The sequence below is a fragment of the Balaenoptera physalus genome (genome assembly GCF_965194825.1).
Source record: "Balaenoptera physalus genome assembly, chromosome: 1".
NCBI classification, from domain to species: Eukaryota; Metazoa; Chordata; class Mammalia; order Artiodactyla; family Balaenopteridae; genus Balaenoptera; species Balaenoptera physalus.
The window spans coordinates 19,395,112-19,417,559 of record NC_138882.1 but is presented as its reverse complement, the minus strand read 5'-3'; the positions used below and the strand labels follow the sequence as shown (position 1 = coordinate 19,417,559).

Sequence of the window (22,448 nt, the reverse complement as noted above, 5' to 3'; positions counted from 1 at the left end):
TTGAAGGACATCTGATAACACCTTAAATATTCTATGCTAATCTTCCTGGCTTCTCCTCTCAAATAGCTCCGAATTGTGTAGAAGCTTTGGTATAGCTCTGCCAGTCTTTACATGGTGGTTCCCTGTTCCGGTTACTGTGTAACAAACCACCACAAATAGTGGCGTAAAACAGTAAAACAACAATCGTCTGATGATACCCAGAATTCTCCGGGCCAGAAATGGGAAAGCACATAGTGGGAACAGTTTGTCTGCTCCACGACGTCTGAGGCCTCGGCTGGGAAGATTCAAAGGCTGGGGGTAGCGAGGTGATGGTGAGAGGCTGCATCATCATATGTCTGGCTCCTGGGCTGGGAGGTCTCAGCGTCTAGGACTGCTGACTGGACCCCTACACGTGCCCTTGCTGTGGGGCTTGGTTTCCTCACACAGCGTGTCCTCAGGACATCGTCCACGGTGGGTCAGCTTTCAAACATGAGTGTTCCATCAACCAAGGTAGACACCTCAATGCCTTTTCTGGCCCAACCTCAGATTGTATGGGTTACAAGCAAGTGACAAGATGGAAGGAGAATCAAGCCCTCAGACCCACTTCTGGATAGAAGCATCAAGGTCTCCCTGTGGAATAGGAGATATGATTGTGGGCATCTTTGGAAACAAACGATCTGCACAGTCTGCCCTCCGGCTATAGTTCACATCATTTCCACATACAAAATCATTCACTGTTCCCCAAACCTCTACAGTCTCATCCCATGGGACATCAGCTTCACGTTTAGGATCTTGTCATCTTACTCAGGGCCAGGGCAAATGAGGCTCCTCAGGTACAGCTCCTTAAGTCTTCTCCCCTCCATCCCCACCCTGAAGATCTGTGAACTAAAGAAACAAAGAAAGGGCCTGTGTTCCGCATCCCCAGCATATGACAATGGGGCAGATGTGGGGCAATTGCTGTATTCCCCAGTTGCTTTTATTTCAGATGGTATCATAGCTTTAAGAGGATGCCTTTTTCGTTAAGACTATTGACTCTCTTTTCAAATTTTTTAAAAATTTATTTTATTGAAGTATAGTTGATTTACAGTATTGTGTTAATTGCTACTGTACAGCAAAGTGATTCAGTTATACATATATTTACATTCTTTTTCATATTGTTTTCCATTATGGTTTATCACAGGATATTGAATATAGTTCCCTGTGCTATACAGTGGGACCTTGTTTATCCATCCTATATATAATAGTTTGCATCTGCTAATCCCCAACTCCCAATCCATCCCTCCCCTCCACCCCTTGGCAACCCTATGTCTGTTCTAAGAGGATGACTTTTTAATAGGTCCCTGCATCTGGTTCCCTCTGGGGGTGGTGAGGTGCATTCCTAGATGCCAGTCAGCCATCTGAAATCTTGCTTCCTGTCTCTGAAAGATATCTTTGGTTCCCAGTTCCCAGTCTGATCTAATCTAATCCCCTCTTTAAGTATATTTAGATAGACGTGCATCTCCTTTTCTTTTCTACATTTGTCTAGCCTGAAGAAAACGCTCTCTTCCTGTCATGCAATGTCCTTGTTTTTGAGAGCAAACTACTCTCTCTCTCACTTTCTTTGCACAGTAAGACTGAAGCACATAGTAAAAAAACAGTCTTAAAAACTCATGCTCTCAAAGGTCTATTAAAACATCTATAACAACAGCCATACTTCTGTAGGCAATAAGCTGCTTTGATTTGCCAAGGTCAAAATCCTGCCTGGCTCACACTTGCTGGAGACCTAAAACTTAACAGCGCCTGCTCTGGCCTCACCAGAAGCCTCAATCTCCATGTGTTAGTTTGGCCTCTAGATTCTCATCTTTACCCTTCTCAAGGTTCCTGCCAACTCACCAGTATGTCAGGGTTTTAGGGACTAATTAAGAATACCCCTTTCTTACTCTCCTAGGTTTGGAAGCAATTGATAGGTAAGAGACAGATGATAGTTGAACATAACACCAACTTTATTATAGATATGACATATTACAGGATATGGCTTAGATGTGTAGCAGCAAAGAGCTTTTTAATAGTTCATCCCAGAATTAAACTCACCCGCCCAGTTCCAGACCTCCCTCCACGGGACAGATCCTGATGGTTAGTTTCTCTCATGTCTAGGATTGCAGGTCTCTGAGGGAAGGCAAATCTGAAAAAGACAGGCCAGAAGAGGTTATCTGGGTATGCGCCACTCTTTCTCCCATGCTTACTAACCCAGGCAGTTATCCTGCCTCTGGGAAAAGGCGGGCAAGTGACAGGAAGTGGGCAGGAATGTTACTTCTGGGGAGGTGCCCTTGTGGGGAATGTGAAGCTTGGGAATAGAGGGTCTCCTTAAAACAAACAAAAAACTGTCATCTGGAAGGATCCAACCTGTAGGCCATCTGTCGGTGACCTACTTACCTTGATGGGAAGAAGCATATTTGGTAAGGAAGTTCTGAGACATGTCCAACCTGAAGTCACCAGATACCTATGTCTTGATCCCTCCTCCACCCATTCCCACACTATCAGCAGACTTGGAGCTAAGTGCCCCACTCAAAGGTGCTTAATAAATAGCAAAGACCCAATGCGCGAACACACACATATACTACAGAGAAAAAGTGAGAAAGGAACCAGCAAAAAGGCAGATGAAAAATACATGGAAGAATAATAACCCAGGTGACAGAAGTTGTTTTCAGCTAAAACAATGAATATGAACTGTCAGAACTTGGGGAAAAATGGAAGATAAAAAAATATTACAGGAATGAAAAACCATTTTGGAAGCAGTGAGACGTAGAATAAGCACTATAGAAAGCAATAGATGATGTGGACGGCAAGCTTGAGAAACTGACCAAGGAATTTAAAGCAATTAGGAGGAAGATAATAGATACAAACAACAAACAATAGAGGTACTTCATGTACATACTAAGTGTTTCCTGAGGTAGAAAGCAGACAGATGTATCAGAAAAAAATATTCAAAGATATAATAGAAGAATTTATTCTGAAATATTCTAAAGGAAGATAAGAAAATCTGCAAAACAAAATGGAAAATTGATATGGAGCAATCAATATATACATTCTGTGAAAGTTTCTGAATATCAGGCAAAAGAAAGAGTCCCATAGGCATCCAGGCAGAAAACAGACTCATCTACAAGGAGCAAATGTCAGGCTGGGTTCAGATTTCTTTACAACAACATGCAGTGCCAGGATACAGTGAATCAATGTCTACATAGTCCTGAGAGATAAAGTAAAACATGAACCTAAGAATTGTATACCCATCTAAGTTTTGTTCATTTATAAAGGCAACATAAAGACCATATATATATACAGATATATAGATATATATATATCTATATCTATATATCTATATATCTATATATCTATATCTATATCTATATCTATATCTATATCTATATCTATATATATATATCTCCATCCCAAGAACACTTGAAAAAAAACACTAAATGATCTGGTCAACCAAAATACGAATGAAGATGAGTTCAGAAATTCAAAAGCCATGGTATGAAAAGACTCTTAGTAAGCATTAAGCCAATTGAAATATAAAACTAAAGCTAATACAATGGAGCAAACATAATCTTTTTAACAGAAGGTGCTGGAAGAACTGGACCATCGCATGCAAAAATAAATAAATCTAGACACAGACCTTATACCCTTCACTGAAATTAATCTCAAAGTGCATCAGAGACCTAAATGTAAATTGCATAACTATAAAACTCCTAGAAGATAACATAGGAGAAAACCTAGATGACCTGATGTATGGTGATGATTTTTTAGATACAACACCGAAGACACATTCCATGAAAGAATTGATAAGCTAGACTTCATTAAAATAAAAATCTCTGCTGTGCAAAAGACAAGAGAATGAGAAGACAGGTCACAGGCTGGAAAAAAATATTTGCAGAAGTCACAGCTGATAAATGACTGTTAGATAAAATACACAAAGAACTTTGAAAGCTCAACAATAAGAAAACAACTAATCATATTAAAAATAAGCCAAAGACCATAACACACATCATCAAAGAAGATAAACACATGGCAAATAAGCATGCTTCACATGTACACCTATTAGAATCTCTAAACTATGGAACACTGACAACACCAAATGCTGTTGAAGATGTAGAGTAACATGAGCTGTGAAACATTGCTGATGGGAATGCAGAATGATTACAGCCACTGTGTGAAACAGTTTGGAAGTTTTTAACAAAACTAAACTTACTCTTAACCATACGATCCAGCAATCATGCTCCTTAGTATTTACCCAAAGGAGTTGAAAATTTATGTCCACACAAAAACCTATACATGGATGTTTATAGCAGCTTTACTCATAGTTACCAATACTTAAAAGCAACTATGATGTTCTTCAGTAGATGAATGGATTCATGAACTGTACCTCCAGACAATGGAATATTATTCAGTACTGAAAAGAAATGAGCTATTAAGCCATGAAAAGACATAGAAGAACCTTAAATGTATATAACTAAGTGAAAGAAGTCAATCTGAAAAGGCAACATACACTGTGATTCCAATTATATAACATTCTGGAAAAGGCAAAACTGTGGATATAATAAAAATATCAGTGGTTCCCAAGGGTTGGTATTGGGGGAGAGTGATGATTAGGCAGAGCACAGAGGATTTTTAGGGCAGTGAAAATACTCTGTTTGATATAATGGTGGATAAATGTCATTAAACATTTGTCCAAAACCATAGAATGTTCAATACTAAAGGTGAACCATAATGTAAAATATGGACTTCGGGTAATTATGATGTGTCAATGTAGATTCATTACTTGTAACAAATGTACCACTCCAGCACAGGATTTTGATAATTGGAGAGTCTATTATCTCCAATAATAGGTTGGGGCTGGTGATATGTGGAAAATCTCTGTACCTTCTGTTCAATTTTTTTGTGAATCTAAGACTGCTCTATGAAAATTGTTTTAATTTAAAAAAACCCAAAATTTATCACCTAATAAAAAAAAAACTAAAGCTAAATCACTTTCAGAATTCTATGTACAGAATAGAATGTAAATTCTTTAGATACTAATGAGACTACCATCAGAAAAAATTATTAAAATGAAATTGTCCCCCCCAAAATTTTACAGAACTTATGGGCTAGCAATGTTAGAAGCCTAGGGAAATGGAACTCTCATACCTTTTTTTTTTTAATAAAAGGAAAAAATAAAATTGTCTTTATTTGCAGATGGTATGATTGTCTACCTAGAAAATACTGGGAAATCTATGAAACAAGTATAAGATCTAATAAGTGAATTTAGCAAGGTCAGAGGATAGCAGGTTAATATAAAAGAATCAATTACATTTTTATACACTAGCAACAAACAATCAGAAATTAAAACAAAAACAATCTCATGAATTTTTGACAGAAGTATATAAATTTGTACAATATTTTTGGGTGGCTATAAACAGTTTTAAATGCCCATACTTTTTGACTCAGTATTTCTAGGAATTTATGCTCCAAAAATGAGCAATGAAAAATGTACAAGGATTTTTACTATAGAGTGTTTACATAAACAATCACAATAATGACCACAATGATGATGAAATACAAGTGGATAAAAAAGAAAACTAAAATCCATCAGTGGATATGAGGGTTGCTTAAATAAACTATGTACATCTCTACTATGAAATAGCATAAGCAGGTAGAAAGAATGAGGTAATCATATGAGAACTTTCCAGAATAATGATATAATAAAATTATGTGATGAACTCTAGAGGATCAGCATTTGAGATTTTTTTCATGAAACTGTTGCCATTGTCCACATGATACACTTGGTGGCAGAGTCAATATTTAAAGTCAAGTCTGCTCATTTCTGAAGTTCATAATATCATTTAACTCTTCCTAGCTGGAAAAACTTGAATAAGTTATTGACTTTTCCAACCTCAGTTTTCTCAGGATAGATAATGTGAGAAAAGACATTGGAACGTGTCTGAAGGGCACCCGTGAAGTTCTAGCTGCCATCATGCCTCCGATGTCCCAGCTCCATTTCGTTATATGTCTCCACTGAAAATGGAAGGCACCATCTACAGGGCAGGATGAGCTGCAGACACTTGTTCATAATGTTTCACATAATTTCCTCTGCAGAAAAGAACTTAGTTTGTTCTGAGTGCTTTGCTTACCTCACATTTTTAAAAGTATAGCCATCTTTGCCATCTATATGACATTCTGGAAAATGCAAATATATGGAGACAGGAAAAAGATGACTGGATACCAGGGGTTAGGGAGGAGGGAGGGCTGAATAGGTGTTGTGCAGAGGATTGTTAGGGCAGTGAAACTAGTCTGTGTGATACTTTAATGGTGGATACATGTCATTGTACATTTGTCCAAATCCATAGAACGTACAAGACCAAGAATGAACCCCAATGTAAATTATGGACTCTGGGTTACAATGATCTGTCAATGTAGTTTTATCAGTTACAACTAGTGTACAATGCTGGTGCTGGATGTTGATAATGGGGGATGTGTATGGGAGAAGGTTATATGGAAGCACTGTACTTTGTGATCAGTTTTGCTGTGAACCTAAAACTGTTTCAAAAAATAAAGTCTACTTAAAAAAAAAAGTTTAGCCATGCATTGGATACTCAAATTCCTCAAGAGATCAGGCAGCTAATACAAAGAGTAAAAGCAGGTCAGCCTTAAGAAACATTTTTGTACTGCATGGCTTTCTTTTCTTTCATGCTTCCCTTTTTGATAGACATGGCTCCAAGAAACATCTCACTTTCCTCGTGCCTCTCTGATTTCAGGTCTTACCCCTCTCCCCTTGCTTACTAAGTTCTAGCCATCCCAGTCATCTTTTACTCCACGAAACATCCCACTCATTTCTCTGCTGTAGGGATTTTACACTTGTGGGCATTGCCTGGAATGCTCTTCCCAGTTCTACTCAGGGCTGGCTTCTGCTGTCACTTAGGTTTCAGCTTAATTTTCATCTCTTTGGAGAGGGCTTCCATGACCATCCCATCTAAAGTAGTTCCACAGCCGTTCCATAGTACAAAACTGTTTGAAGCCCACTGGAGTAGACAATTTATTTTCAAAATAGCCTTTATCACTACCTGACAACTCCCTTCCTCCCTCCCGCCCTCCCTTCTCTTCTTCCTTCCTTTTTTCTCTCTCTCCCTCCCTCCCTCCTTCTTTTATTCTTTTGTTCATTCTTTCTTTTAATTTCCTGTTATCTCCTCTAGAATGTAGGATCTACAAGAGCAGGGTCCTTGTCTCTTATTCTCAGCTATATCCTTTCTTAGACCAGTGCCTAGAATATGGCAAATGTTCACTAAACATCTGTTGACTGACCAATGGCTCTCACTCCCCTGATTGATCAGTGGCTTCCTATTTCCCTAATATTGAGTCCCAAATCCTTTACCTGGCTTAGGAGACTTTCAATAATCAGTCCTTTGCCACCCAAAGCCTCATCTCCTTCCACTCTACCACCCCAAAGTCCATTCTCCAGGCCTTGGCTCATGCCATTCCCCCCTCCTTCTGGAGACCTCTGTGCATTGGGGATATGGCAACCAGTGAGACAGACATGGTCTCTACCTCCCACATGGACAGTAACACCCAATTACCACAGCATAGACACAGAGGAGTGGGCAGCCTAGGACTGAGTGCTGGGATGCTGCACTATTTAGAGATTTAGAGAAGAGATGGAGGAACTATCAACGAGATATAAGGGAAACCAAGAGGGTACATTGTTCAGTGGTCAAATGGAGAGTGTCCAAGAAGGAAAGCAAGGTCTTTAGCAACAAATGTTGCTGAGAATTCCAGCAAGATGAGGATAGAAAACCAATGGATTCAAGAATTAGGAGGCCATGAGTAACTTTGACAAAGCCTTTCCAGTGGCTTTGGTGGAGATGGAGATGGGATTGGAGTCAGTGGCAGAGAGAATGGAATTTGAGGAAATAAAGACTGTCACAATTTTTCAAGTTTTTCCTCTGGAGGGGGGACGAGAATGAAGCAGAAATAATTTTTCCAGCACTGGGGAAGAATCGAAGTGAGGAAAGGTCATATTTATTTTGTCATTTTATTTTTTTAAGGCTTAAATTTATATTTCTCATGTGTCTTGAATGTGGAGAAGGGGAGAAACCATTCCTAGCACTTTATAATAGGCATGGGTTCTTGGCCAACTATTGACCGGAAGTATCTGCTTGCAAGTGACAAAAATCCAACTTATACTTGCTTGAGCAAAGAGGGAAAATGTATTGGTTCACATAGTCAAGTTGGAACCAGAGACTTGAATTCCATTAGTGATTCATTTCTTTCTGTTTCCTTTCCTACTGCAGATCGAAGGGTATTGGAAAGGAAGCAGCGGGAAACATAATTACCAGGGGCTCTGAGTCACACCCTCACTGCTTAGTAACCAGACAAGGAATGGAAACCCTTTCTTTACCAGATCCATTCTGAAAATTCCAAGAGAAGAACTCTGACCCATCTTGGATTAAGTGCCCATCCCTTGAATCAAGCACTGTGACTAAGGGATGAGGAACTATGATTGGCTCAGCCTCCATTACATGCCCATGTCTGTGTCAAAGAGGACAGGGTATCTCATGAGAAGGAAGCAGGGAGGGAGTTCCAGACAACCTAAAACCTTAGCTGACCTATTTCAATTGCTGGTTGTTACAAATATAGCATTGCTTTCTAGAACTCATGTTGATTATGGATCCACGGCTTCATAATTACAATAACAATGCCTTTTATTTGTCTATGTATTTGTACCTTCATTATCTTATTTGATGTTTAGAACATCAAATATGCATTAAGTAGTATGAAGTTCTTATTTCCACTTACAGATTAGGAAACTAAAGCTCAGAAATTTAGTGACTGGTTTAAGTTGTACAATAATTTAGTGTTGGAGGCCGAGAATCTTAGTTTCCCTCTAGACTTTATTTCAATACTCGACACAACCTCTCATTTTGCAATGGTAATAAAGTTATGTCTCCCAGTCCAGTTACTCCGATTCTCTCTATTCTTCTACCATGTAATAACAGAAGATAAGGTCGTGATGGACGAAGAAGGATAGCAAGGATAGCTGAGAAGTTTGAAGTTGTATATTCATAAAATATTTTATTTTAAATATTTTAATATTCATAAAATATTTCACTAATCAATATTTTACATTCATAATACATTAATCAATAGTTAATTAGTCCTAGGCTAATTAGATTATTTGAACAAAGGGGGAATAGATGATCTTATAAAACCTAGGGTAATAGAAATAACTGTGAAGGGGATTCTACAATGTTACTTACTAGAAGTCAACAAGTCTGGGAATGATGATGGCCAGAAGTTAAGGAAAGGAGCCACTATTTGTTGATTATCTACTCAAGGTGCCATGCAGGGCCCTCCACTATGCTATCCTTTTTGATTCCCATCACCATTGTGTGAAAGAGTGATGTCTCTATCTCCAGATTATAGATGAGAACATAGACCACAGTATAGTGTAAACATAGCTTTTAAATACACTGGGAAACCAAAAATTCTGTGTGACTCACTTTATTGTGATATTCGCTTCATTGGGGTCGTCTGGAACCGAACCCCCAATATCTCTGAAGTCTTCCTGTACTTATTTTATGGGGCTGTTGTGAGGATGAAATGAGATAATGACTATAAAGTACTCAGCACAAGGGCTAGGCAGAGAGTCAGAGCTCAATAACCAAAAGCTCCCACTCCTGGGCAGATATCTGGAGAAAACCATAATTCAAAAAGATACATGCACCTCAATGTTCATTGCAGCACTATTTACAATAGCCAAGACATGGAAGCAACCTAAATGTCCATCAACAGAGGAATGGATAAAGAAGATGCGGTACATATATACAATGGAATATCACTCAGCCATAAAGAAGAATGAAATAATGCCATTTGCAGCAACATGGATGGACCTAGAGATTGGCATACTGAGTGAAGTAAGTCAGACAGAGAAAGAGAAATATCATATGATATTGCTTATATGTGGAATTTAAAAATATGGTACAAATGAACTTTACAAAACAGAAATAGAGTTACAGATGTAGAAAACAAACTTATAGTTATCAGGGGGTTGGGGGGGAGGGATAAACTGGGAGATTGGAATTGACATATACACACTACTATATATAAAATAGATAACTAATAAGGACCTACTGTATAGCACAGGGAACTCTACTTAATACTCTTTAATGGCCTATATGGGAAAAGAATCTAAAAAAAAAAAGAGTGGATATATGTATATGTATAACTGATTCACTTGCTATGCGCCTGAAACTAACACAACATTGTAAATCAACTATACTCCAATAAAAATTTTAAAAAAAAGCTACCGAAACCTCATAATTCACAGTAACTATAAGATGCAGTCTAAATTTTTGGCAGTTAACTTAGATTATATATTTATAACCTATATACATATAGATGTGTATGTATACATACACACACACACAAACTATATGTATATTTACACACAACTATATATATATGTACACCCAATGATATGTATGTATATACATATACACACAGCTATATATATCAGAACATTTTCCTTAAGTGCTTTTGGTTGACATCCCTAGTCTTTAGACTTTCTTGAAGTCAGGAACTAGGCCCTGGGCAGGGCACTACGCTTCCTCAGCCGCTGGCTTTCTAGTTCCACTGACTGCCCTCCCGGGGCCATGACATAATTCTTTTTATATGCCTTTGGTTAGGAGAATGACTGGGAAACAGGCACAAGTGATATATTTCTGCTGCTCTCAGGTTTTTCTTGCAGTTGTGAATGACAGAGAAATGCAATCAGCGGGGACTGTGTTAGCGCTGTCAAGTGATCTCCAAAAGGCCTTTCTCTCTTATTTTGACTGCTTGGATTTCTGTCATAGGTTACATGTCTCAGGGGTTTCGTAGTCTGCAGTACTGGGGCATAGCTTCTTCTTGTATTAGAGTGTGTCGTCTGTGGCTCAATAGCAATTTTGTTACACATGCTGTATTACTAATATTAATACTAATACTAATCATGTGGCCCTCTGGACCACTTCGTTCTTCCCTTCTCTTGCACACTCTCTTCTTCATCCCACACCTTCTTTTTCTTCCTGTCTGCTTTTTTTTTTTTAAATAAGCAGTTAACATTTATTGAGTGCTTACTATTATAATCTGTTACAATAGCACTGTTATAATCACTTTACACCTATTAACCCCTTCAATCCTCACAACCTTATGAGAGGGCACTATTATGATCCTCATTTTACAGTAGTGAAAACAGGCCCAGACAATTAAGGAACTTGTGCAAGACCATTCAGCCTCAAAACTTTCATCAGCCTATATCTCTTTACTGCTTTTTAGTTTTTGATCATTTTAATACTAATTTTTGAAGAAGACTTTATTTATTGATTTATTTTTGAAATAACAGTGGTGTGTGTTTTTTTTTAATTTTATTTTTGGCCGTGCCGTGGGGCATGTGGGATCTTAGATCCCTGACCAGTGCTCGAACCCGTGTCCCCTGCATTGGTAGCACAGAGTCTTAACCACTGGACCTCCAGGGAAGTCCCTAGAGAAGACTTTAAATGATCAATTTCCTCAAGTTCTCACTGTAGGGATATTTTCCTGGAGGTGGGAAGGGAATGCATCATAGGTTCCCAGAATTTCGAGGATCATCTGGTATAAGGTGGAACCCTCAGATCCAAGAAGTTTTTGCATGCTTGTTAAGGACCCTCGGGGACCATTAAAAGACAAGATCATGCTTTACAAGGCTATGGCAATGAATGGGACTAGAATTAGAATGTTCCCTGAATGGATTCTGTGTCTATTTTGGAGTGAGATATTTTTATTCATCTCCAAGCCAAAAGCAGATGTGTTTTTTTAGTAATGGTTAAAGTTCAGGGGTTGGGGATGGGGGAGGGAGAAGAGAGATCATCAGACTTCACCCTCAGATCTTTTTTGGAATGAGACAAGAGTATAAAACTAAAACAAACCAATAAAGAAACCTGCAAGGTTCCCCCACCCCGCTCCCTGAACTGACCAAGAGCAAACACTCATCTTCAAGGACCCGGATCCTTGGTTTTTCCCCGAGTCCTGGGGACAGTCCTTTTCTGGGTAACATTTACTTGGAACACAGCCTGTTGTCAACAGAAAGGCTCTATTTGGAATAAGCCTTCACGTAGGTCAGTCACCGAACTCTATCAGGTCATGCTGGGAGGGACCCATGGGGGTGAGGAGAATATTCTCTCCAATGGAGAACGGAGACAAGTACACAGAGGAGGCCAGCCTTGTCCTCTTTGGTGGCCAAGGGACCTGCACCTATGACAGAGAAACTGCATTTCTGAGAGCTGGTAGGGGGTGCCAGGCTCATGGAAGTGTGATCTGAGCTCTCCCCCAGGGCTGCCTGCAGTTCACCTCTGGAAGGCGACCTTGTGAGCCAAGTTCCTAAAGGCGGCCAGGGATGATGCTGGGCCATGAGGGGGTGACAGAAGCGAGAGTGTGCCCTTTATGAAGGCTGTGAGCAAGAAAAGAGGATAAAATAGCTATACCACGTGTGGTGGTGGAGTGGGAGCGCCAAGTGAGCAATCAGCTCAAACTTCACAAAATGCAAGGCAGGAAGCACCCGGAAGGGCAGGGTGGGACGGGTCGGTGCTCCCAGCTTATTAGGGAATCTGTAATGAATCGGGCGTCTGGGCACGTACGCGAAGGTGTTCACGTCCACCACTGCGAACACACCCCGCAGCAGTCAAGGTCCTTATCACTAAAAGCCAACAGTCACGGCCCGGATGGACTGGAGAAAAGGGGTCGTCGGGTGAACACCGCTTGTGTTTAGGGGGTGTCTGTGACGAAGGCCATCCAGGCACGCCCCCTCTTTTCGGCAGCTCCCCTCTCTGCCCACTTCCGTCCTTAGAAGGACAGACACTGGCCCGTGGCCACGTGCCAAGGGAGGCCGAGCCGCGAGGGAGGGGCAGGGGTCGGGGAGGCGGCGAAAGGTCCCTTAGATACGGCCGCCCGGCCCTTCCTTTAGACTCTGGACGTGCGGGGACCGGGGCCGCTCGGCCTCCGCCTCCGCCTTATAAGAAGCCCGGGCGCCGGCGGGCAGGGCGGCCCGGGAGGCGGGGACCAGGCCACGGCAGAGTCCAGGGCGCCGCGCCCCACCTGTGGCGGCGGGACGATCGGCCGGGCGGGGATGGGCCGCTACTCGGGCAAGACGTGCCGGCTGCTGTTCATGCTCGTGCTCACCGTCGCCTTCTTCGTGGCCGAGCTGGTGTCGGGCTACCTGGGCAACTCCATCGCGCTGCTGTCCGACTCCTTCAACATGCTGTCGGACCTGATCTCGCTGTGCGTGGGGCTGAGCGCCGGCTACATCGCCCGGCGCCCCCGCGGGGGCCTGAGCGCCACCTACGGCTACGCCCGCGCCGAGGTGGTGGGCGCGCTCAGCAACGCCGTCTTCCTTACCGCGCTCTGCTTCACCATCTTCGTGGAGGCCGTGCTGCGCCTGGCCCGGCCCGAGCGCATCGATGACCCCGAGCTGGTGCTCATCGTGGGCGCCCTGGGGCTGGCCGTCAACGTGGTCGGGCTGCTCATCTTCCAGGACTGCGCCGCCTGGTTCGCCTGCTGCGGCCGCCGCCGCCGCCAACAGCAGCGGCATCAGCAGCCGGCGGCCGGGGGCGGCCCTCGCGGCGTCTTCCCGGGTCCCCAAGGCGCCGAGGGCCGCTGGCACGCCGCCGCCCTGCCAGCCCCCGGCCGCGACTCGGCCGTGACCCTCCGGGTGGCCTCGGTGGACGAGAAGGGGGCGACCGTGTTCTCCAACGTAGCAGGTGCCTTTCGGTTGCATCTTCTGGACCGCGTTGCCCTTCCCTCCCCCGCGCACCCGGTCCCTTCCTCCTCGCCCCACGCCCTCTTTTTACCTGTCTGCTTTGAAAAAAAAAACCAAAAAAACAAAAAAAACCCACAACTATTTCCTCTGCCGGCCGGCTTTAAGTCTGTGCCGCTAACTGAACGTATTCCCCCGTTTCTTTTCTTTTTCCTCCTGGGTCCTCGGGCCCTCTTTGCTTCTTTTCCCCTCCCCCTATTCTCTTTGTATAGGAGTATTGATCCTCTTGGAAACAAGTTATTATTATTGGGCAACAGATAGCACTCCCCACCCCTCCCTCCTCCATTGGATACTATCTGCACTTTGTTTTTCTCCCTCCCCCTTTGCCCATCCTTCCGTCCCCCTGGGACTTATGGGTTTGGGGTTGGGGGTGGATTCCCACTGCCTCTTTTTTTGTTTGTTTGTTTGTTTGAACTTGAATGAAAGTGTGAAGGAAGTCCAAAGGTGAATCACAAGGCTGATTTAAAGGCCAAAATGTGCTACTCTGCTGTGTGTTTGGAGAGGTGGTGGTGGTGTGGGGGGAGCTGATGAGGTAGTGGGCTTTGAAAATAACAAAACGCTTTTTTGAGTCCATTGGTTCTTTTTGTTTGTAGAACTTATACACAACACAAGGTTTCTTCTTTGAATGCAGGTGATTCCCTGACTACGCAGAATGAACCAGAAGAGACTATGAAAAAGAAGAAGTCCGAAGCCCTGAATATCAGAGGTAGGATTGACTTGGGGTCAAGCTGAAATCCTTTTCAGTGTTACACATATGGACTGGGCTGGACTCTTCATTTCTGTTTGCCTTTTCATAGGTGTGTTAGAAAGTAGGCTGGTTACACGCAGAGACTATTACCTAGGTCTCTTGCCCAATCACAGCATCGATCCTGGGGGAGACAGAGTTGCTAATGATTTATCCTTGCTCCACTTAGGCCCATGCTCACGCTGCCTGCTCCAGAGTCTCACGGATCCCTGGCATGCTACCGCTTGATTTTGCCCGCCCGTGGATATTGCTAACATAAAATGCAGCCTGTTTGAATTGGATATCATTTTGATAAAGGTTGGAAGAGCGTAGGTGGGATCTATCCAAGGTTATGCCCCAAGTGACCTTGCTGACTGACCCGCATTGCCTCACTTATTTTGGCCAGAAAACTGCTCCTGAGATGGTCTGTTGGTTCAGTTGAGTCTCCACCTCAAGGTCCAAAGAGGGGCGTTCTGGGGAGACAGAGGAAGGCACATCACTTGCATCCCTCCTACCATGCAGTCAAGGTCACAAACCCAGGGCAAAGTTTAGCCCTGGGAGTTCAAAAGTGGGTTTCTCACCAGACACCAACATGGTACACTACATCTCCCCTTTCCAACTTCTTGGGCACAGATTTTGCTTCAGAGTGATTCAAGAAAGCCCAATTCCCAATCTGATGGAGAATTTCAACAGAAGTTATGCAGCCCTTTACCTTTAGATGGTGTGAGGAAGCCTGAAGTGGGGCTTAGAGGTAAACAATACAAAGAAAAACAAATAATGCAGGAAACGCCTTCATTGCTGAGAGTCTCACATCTGTTTTACAAAGTGATGCCCAGAATGAATCTGGAGGGAAAATCAGAAAAGAACAACAGCAGCACATGAGCTCCTAAAAATTTCTAAATGAATTAGTTAAAAAAATTTAACTGCAACAGGGGAATTCCTAAAAAACATGGTGGTGAATCTTTTTGGAAAGAGCATCTGTGATGAAAACTCATAATCCTTTAGTTTATCCTTTTATTCAGGTTCAGTTTAAATATAAATATATATATATAGAATATATATATTATTACTATGTATTACATATATAATATATATTAATAACATATATATTCTATATATATATATTTAATGGGTTTTTAAGATGGAGTTCACCATCATAGCACTTTACCTTTTCAAAGCGCATTGTTTTTTATTCTTTCTTTAATTGAGATATTATTGGCATATAACACTAGTTTCAGGTGTACAACATAATGATTCGATCTTTGTATGTATTGTGAAATGATCACCACAGTATAAATATAAATACATGAATAACAATGTCTGGTTAACATCCATCATTATGCACAGTAACAATTTTTTTTTCTCATAATGAGAACTTTTAAGGTCTACTCTCTTGGTAACTTTCAAATATATGGTACAGTATTATTATTTTTACCTTATTTTATTTATTATTATTTTTTAACACACATTTATTGGAGTATAATTGCTTTACAATGGTGTGTTAGTTTCTGCTTTACAGCAAAGTGAATCAGCTATACATATACATATATCCCCATATCTCTTCCCTCTTGCGTCTCCCTCCCACCCTCCCTATCCCACCCCTCTAGGTGGTCACAGAGCACCGAGCTGATCTCCCTGTGCTATGCGGCTGCTTCCCACTAGCTATCTATTTTACATTTGGTAGTGTATATATGTCCATGCCACTCTCTCACTTTGTCCCAGCTTCCCCCTCTGCACCCAGTGTCCTCAAGTCCATTCTCTACGTCTGCGTCTTTATTCCTGCCCTGCCACTAGGTTCATCATTATAGTCACCCTGACTTACGTGGCATCTCCATGACTTATTTATCTTATAACTGGAAGTTTGTACCTTTTGACTCCATTCATCCATTTTGCCCACCCCTCCGCCACCTCTGTCAACCACCAATCTGTTCTCTGTATCTGAGCTTGCTTTTTTTTTTTTTTTTTTAAGATGCCACATACAAGTGAGCTTGTTGATTTTGTTGCTCAAGGAGACGTTTGTCCAGGTGCAAGCACTGCAGCAAAGGGTCCCAGGTCCCAGGTCCCAGCCTGTCTCACCACCATTTAAGACACACGAATAGTGGGGTGAGGAGGGCTTAGGCAGGCGGATCTGGTTTGAGTTCTGTCTCTGCCTTCCTCTAGCTATGTGACCTTGGGCAAGTAACGTTCCCTCTTTGACCTTCAGTTTCCTTATCTACATGAGGGAGATAATAGCAGTGCCGACATCTCTGTGCTGTTGTGAGAGATACATGGCTGATGGGAACAGCACAGAGGATTTGCTTAATGAATCGCCTTCCCATCAGTTCTGTGCACTTACTTCTCAGAGGGTTTTCAGACGTTGTTTCACGTCCTCTTTTTTTTTTTTAATTTCTACAACATTTTATTTTTATTATGAATTATATATGCATAATAAGTGACTCAAATTTCAGCTAGACATAGAAATAACAAAATAAAACATCTTTTGACTAGCATGATAATAAGACATTATCCCTGAAAGTCTTTGAGATGGCAACATGCAACACAAATGTATTCAGATAGCTGAGTCACTAACAAGTTTCAGAGCTACAGATTAGGTCACATCAATTTCCAAGCGTTCTACTGACTCTGTTATTCTATGATCCTGAGAGTCAATAGCAAAAAGCAAATCACTGCAGTATTTCAACAGTTTATCCTGCCACACACACACACACACACACACACACACACACACACATACACACACACACACACACACACATACACACAAACCCCGGCTATGTTTTCGTTAGATTTTTATACACATTTTTTTCTAGTATCACGTCCTCTTCAGAACTAGCCTCTTCGAGAAGTGAGGCAGATGTTATCCTTATTCCCATTTCACCAGTGAGAATCTTGCTTCTCAGAGAGGTTGACTTTCACAAGATCCATGACTCACAGAGACTGTCAGGCCTGTGACTCTAAATGTAGCGCACCCGTCTCCCACGTTGCCTGACAAGCACATCCTCTTCTGCAGCCTCCTTTGAGTTCTCTGCTTGGAACACCTTTGCTCTGAGTTTCTCTGCCTGGGACTATTGCCTTTTGAAGTCTGTTTCCTCTTCAGAGTCTTGCCCATCTCTCGAGAAGCCTTTCTTGAGATTTCTCATCACAGGGAATAATCCTCCGTCTGGAAGTTACTGACGCACTTATCCAGAATCCTGCCAGTGGACTGAGGTCCCCAGAAGATAATGACCATCTTTGCACGGGAGGCCAGAAAACACACAGCAATATCTCAGGAATTTAGTGAAATGAAGCTGTAAGCAGTTTTTCAGATTGAAGGTCACGATAGTTTGGGTTGTAAAATCAGTTTAGTAGAGTATGATCAGCATTTTGAAAACTAACTAGAATTGAATGAAATAGAATAGGAAATAGTAATAAATCCCGTGTAAGGATAGGTTTTGTTTTTTCAAGAAACATTTGTTTCAGTGTGTGTTTGTGCCTGGGCTAGGATGCAAAATAAGATTCTTACTGTGGATTATGTGAAAAATAAGTCTGAACACTCTTTTATATAATTCTTAGGGGCCAGTAGTGAGATTTCTCAGAAGGAGAACCTGAAACTGGAATTTAGGACTTAGATGGGGCAGGATGCACAACGGTTCTCTAGTCATACTATGGAGATTTATATCCCCACACAAACACTTTCTAGCTGTGTGCTCTTGGATAAGTTACTAAGCTACTCTGTGCCTCAGTTTCCTCATTTGTAGAGTGGAGAGAGTAACCACTTTAGAGAGTCCTTAAGAGGACTTAATGTGTAAATACATGCAACATACTTACAACAATGTCTGGTGCATATATGTTAGCTAGCATTACAGTTATTATAATTAAGTAAAAGGCAGAAGGTAATCTATGTCGTGGAGTTATGACTGATGAACCAGAAAATAGTTTTTTATTGAGTGCCTAGATTGTATGCCTCCAGTGCTAAAACACAAACAAAGGAAATGCAGGGTATGACCCTCACCTTCATGTTACTTACAGTCTAATGGAGGAAACGAGGCTGACATCTATGAAAAAGAGAATAACAGATGGTCTCAGGCAGTGAAAATGATGTCGAGTGCATATAGGAAATATTTGGTCTTCATAGTTTTATGGTAGTATTTTGTACCGTCCTGGAGAAGATTAAAGCTTTGATCTTCAGTTCCTCCTGGAGAAACAAGCCGTAGAGACCAACTCTTGGGAACATTTTGAGTTTCTCTTTGTGGCTGAGGACAGGGACTGGGGAGTAAGAAGCTCCCGTAGGGGTGGGGTGGGAAGAAGGGGGCACAGAATTTAAAAATGGGACTACTTAATGTATTTATTGAATCAGGACCCTATTACCATAAGTAAACACTCAGCCAGAAGGAGATGTGCGGATTCTTTTTATTCTTGTATTTTTTTGGTGGCGGGGGGAGGTTGCCACAAACTACATTTAGTGTGCTTACAAAATGCCATTCAACCTATGATGCTACTCAGAATCTTAGAAGCGCTGCCAGGAGGAAGTAGCCTCTTCTAAGTGAAACTGTTCAGTTGCAGCCATGAGTGAGTTGTTAGTATTTTAGATGATTATTAATTCCACTGAGTGAATCTGGGATACATGGAGGGACAAAGCAGATCTTTCTTAATCCATATACTTTCTTCTAGAGCAGCGCTTTGAAAACTTTTATGTGCATTTCAGTCACCTGGGGATCTTATTAAAATGCAGAATCGATTCAATAGATTGGAGGTGGGGCCTGAGATTCTGCCTTTCTCAGAAGCTTCTAGGTGATGTTGGTGCTTCTGGTCTGCAAACCATACTTTGGAAAGAAAGATTCTGATGTTGCTTTCTGTAAAAAAAAAAAACTTTGTGTTTATACTTTATAATCCTAACAAATCTCCACCCCATTCACTAAATCCCAGTTCAGTCTATGTCCAACAAACAATTGGACACTTAGATCTTCTTTAGAATTACACGCTTTCTGTATCATAACCGAAAACTTTCGAAGTGGTTCCCTTAAGTAAAGGCATCCACAATTTTTGTTATTATCTGTAGAATTTAAATGTTATTTTATTGTTACAAAGGGCCCTTTGTTTAGTGAGAATGTTGCTGGACACTGTGGAGGACCTCTTAAACCAAAGGCAGTTTAAGTGACCACAGGCTAAGTGAGAAGTAAGTAAATGCATTTAGGGAAGGGGAAAATGGATCAAGGTAGAGGGAAGACAAAGAATAAATAAATAAAAATATTATATTTATCCTGTAACAAACCATAATGGAAAAGAATATGGCAAAGAATATGTGTACCTGAATCACTTTGCTGTACACCAGAAACTAACACAACGTTGTAAATCAACTATACTTCAATTAGGAAGAAAAAGTTTGGGAATTCCCTGGTGGTCCAGTGGATAAGACTCTGTGGTTTTACTGCCATGGGCCTGGGTTCGATCCCTGGTTGGGGAACTAAGATCCCACAAACCACGTGGCATGGCACCCCCCCCCCCAAAAAAAGAAATTGTTTAAAACAATTTAAATCACAGCCACCTGTCTGAAAGAAAAAGAAACCATTTGCATAGTGTCTGTTTACGGCTTGGTGCCCTCTGATGGGTGGTAGGTGGCAGCAATGTGGCACCTTGAACTGGCACAGTCCCTCTTCCCACAGGTGTCTGCAGCTCAGAATCTTCCTAGGCTGTTCCAGGTTCTCTGGGTCCTGGGATGCTGACCTGAGGTTTTGTTTTCTGTGCAGCAGTGGCCATTGTTTTTTGCTTTCGAATCCAGCCTGCTGTTCTAACTGAACAGAGAACAAATAGCAACAGGTATTCATAGACTTGGGAAGCCAAGTCAGTGAGTGTCACGTGGGCTTTATTGGTCTTTCTTTCTTCCCCGCAGGGGTACTTTTACATGTGATGGGAGATGCCCTGGGGTCGGTGGTTGTGGTGATTACGGCCATCATATTCTATGTGCTTCCCCTGAAACATGAGGACCCATGTAACTGGCAGTGCTACATTGACCCCAGCCTGACTGTCATCATGGTCATCATCATTTTGTCATCTGCCTTCCCACTCATCAAGGAGACTGCTGCCATTCTGCTGCAGATGGTCCCCAAAAGCGTCAACATGGAAGAGCTGAGTAAGTCATGCAATTCTTATCTCGAACCACTGCCCAGTGAATGTTCTTCAGGCCAAAGGGCCAGCATCATTCCAGAGCAGTGTTTGATTTATGTATCCTGAAATACTTTAAATCACAAAGCAATAGAGACATCCTCACATGTTTTGTAGATGACTGCTGCTACTAAAATGACTCGCAGCTCCGAGAACCAAAAGTCCCTTTTAGCCCATCATTCTCTGACTCTACTGCAAGTTTTTAAGAATGTGTTGCTTGGGCAATACCTATTCCTGGGCTATTTATTTACCTTCATGTCAGAGATTTATTCTAACTCAGATAAGGCCACTCTGCCCAGGACTTGATTTTTATTTCCCCTATTCTGAAAACATGAGTCATTCCTTCCTATTCTAGATCCTACTTTTTAGTTAACTGATTTTTGTGGGCACGCAAGTCACCGTGTGTCCTATAACACAGTAAAATGGACCATATTTAAATTCACTCATTCAGTAGTGGAATCTGTTTCTTTGCTTTGCTCAAATAGAAGGTCAAACTCTCACTTGAGTTTATGTGCATCTGAGGATATAACATTTTTATAGACTTTATAGAATGTCTGAATGGGAACTCTACAGATGTTGGTGAGAAACTGAATGTGCAATTTTAGTTCTAGTGTTTCTAAATGGAGATGAAGTTTTTATAGGAAAAAAATTTTTTTCATGAATGTTTGCTATTATTCTATCTATCATTACTTCATCAGTGAGCCAGTAAACATGAACTATAGCCCAGGCCCACTATGCAGCTGAAAGTCGGAAGACCTTATTTCATGACAAATAGCTGAAATTAGATTTGATGGGCCTTAATATATTGAACAGCCATGGCTAGCCTTTCCTCCTACAGGCATGATTTACAGTGTGACTGTCCTGAATGCCTACTCTTTGCCCAGTGCTGCAGGCAGAGGATGACGGAGGTAAAAGAGGCTCCAAGGAGCAGATATACAGCATCATTTTCCTCCAGGGGCTTGTTTGCCAATGGAAAAAACAAAATAAGCATATACAAAGCAATTTATGATATATATTGGCTTATATTGCCTTTTAACAAAGTAATATATATATATTGAAAAGCAGATATTAAAAAAATTAGATTGTAATAATGATAGCAACACTTTTATGATACTTATTACATGCTAGGTAATATTGTCCAAGTGCTTTACTTATATTAACTCATTTTAATCCTTAAAATAAACTTATGAGGTGCTGTCATTATCATTCCTAATTTACACATAAGGAAACCAAGGCACAGAGGGACTGAGTAAATTTTACAAGGTCATGCAGGTAGTAAATGATTAACTGGGATTCAAACTCTAGATGGCTACAGGTTGTTCATAATCACTGTTCAATACCATCTTTCTAAATACATACTAATTTTAGAAAGTATGGAAAATATAGAAGAGCCTAAATAAGAAAATAGAAATCTCTCATAATCCTACGACCCAGAAATTACCACTCTTAATATTTTTGTGTCAGTCATTCAATAAAACAAGACTTAATCTACCTAAAAAAATCATTTTTGTGTGTATATATATATACACTGTTGTTTCATTTTTTAAAAAAAGGAAAGATAAGCAAAATAAGAAGACAGAGAAATACGCAGCAGATGAAGGAGCTAAAAACCCACCAGACCAAACAAATGAAGAGGAAATAGGCAGTCTACCTGAAAAAGAATTCAGAGTAATGATAGGAAAGATATCCAAAATCTTGGAAATAGAATGGAGAAAATACAAGAAACATTTAACAAGGACCTAGAAGAACTAAAGAGCAAATAAACAATGATGA

The 22,448-nt window shown here is 41.2% G+C and overlaps 1 protein-coding gene and 2 long non-coding RNA genes across 4 annotated transcripts in view; 1 reads left to right on the top strand and 2 right to left on the bottom strand.

Moving 5' to 3' along the window:
• The window catches only part of LOC309644669, a 546,086-nt gene that overhangs the window by 396,887 nt on the left and 126,751 nt on the right, over positions 1-22,448 (bottom strand). The window lies entirely within an intron of this gene.
• Positions 1-22,448, top strand: part of SLC30A10 (solute carrier family 30 member 10) — a 54,265-nt gene that overhangs the window by 23,145 nt on the left and 8,672 nt on the right. The window contains exons 1-3 of one of the 2 annotated variants that reach the window (XM_082427184.1): positions 13,047-13,754; positions 14,442-14,516; positions 20,404-20,643. In XM_082427184.1, the coding sequence (XP_082283310.1) occupies positions 13,124-13,754; positions 14,442-14,516; positions 20,404-20,643 (946 nt within the window). In that variant the 5' untranslated portion in view covers positions 13,047-13,123. Of the gene's footprint in view, positions 1-13,046; positions 13,755-14,441; positions 14,517-20,403; positions 20,644-22,448 lie in introns of those variants that run through there. The other variant, XM_082427185.1, reaches the window with a different exon arrangement.
• Positions 14,544-22,448, bottom strand: part of LOC309644580 — a 55,748-nt gene continuing 47,843 nt past the window's right edge. Inside the window, exon 5 of the long non-coding RNA XR_014254504.1 lies at positions 14,544-19,366. This is a non-coding gene — a long non-coding RNA (uncharacterized lncRNA). The remainder of the gene's footprint in view (positions 19,367-22,448) is intronic.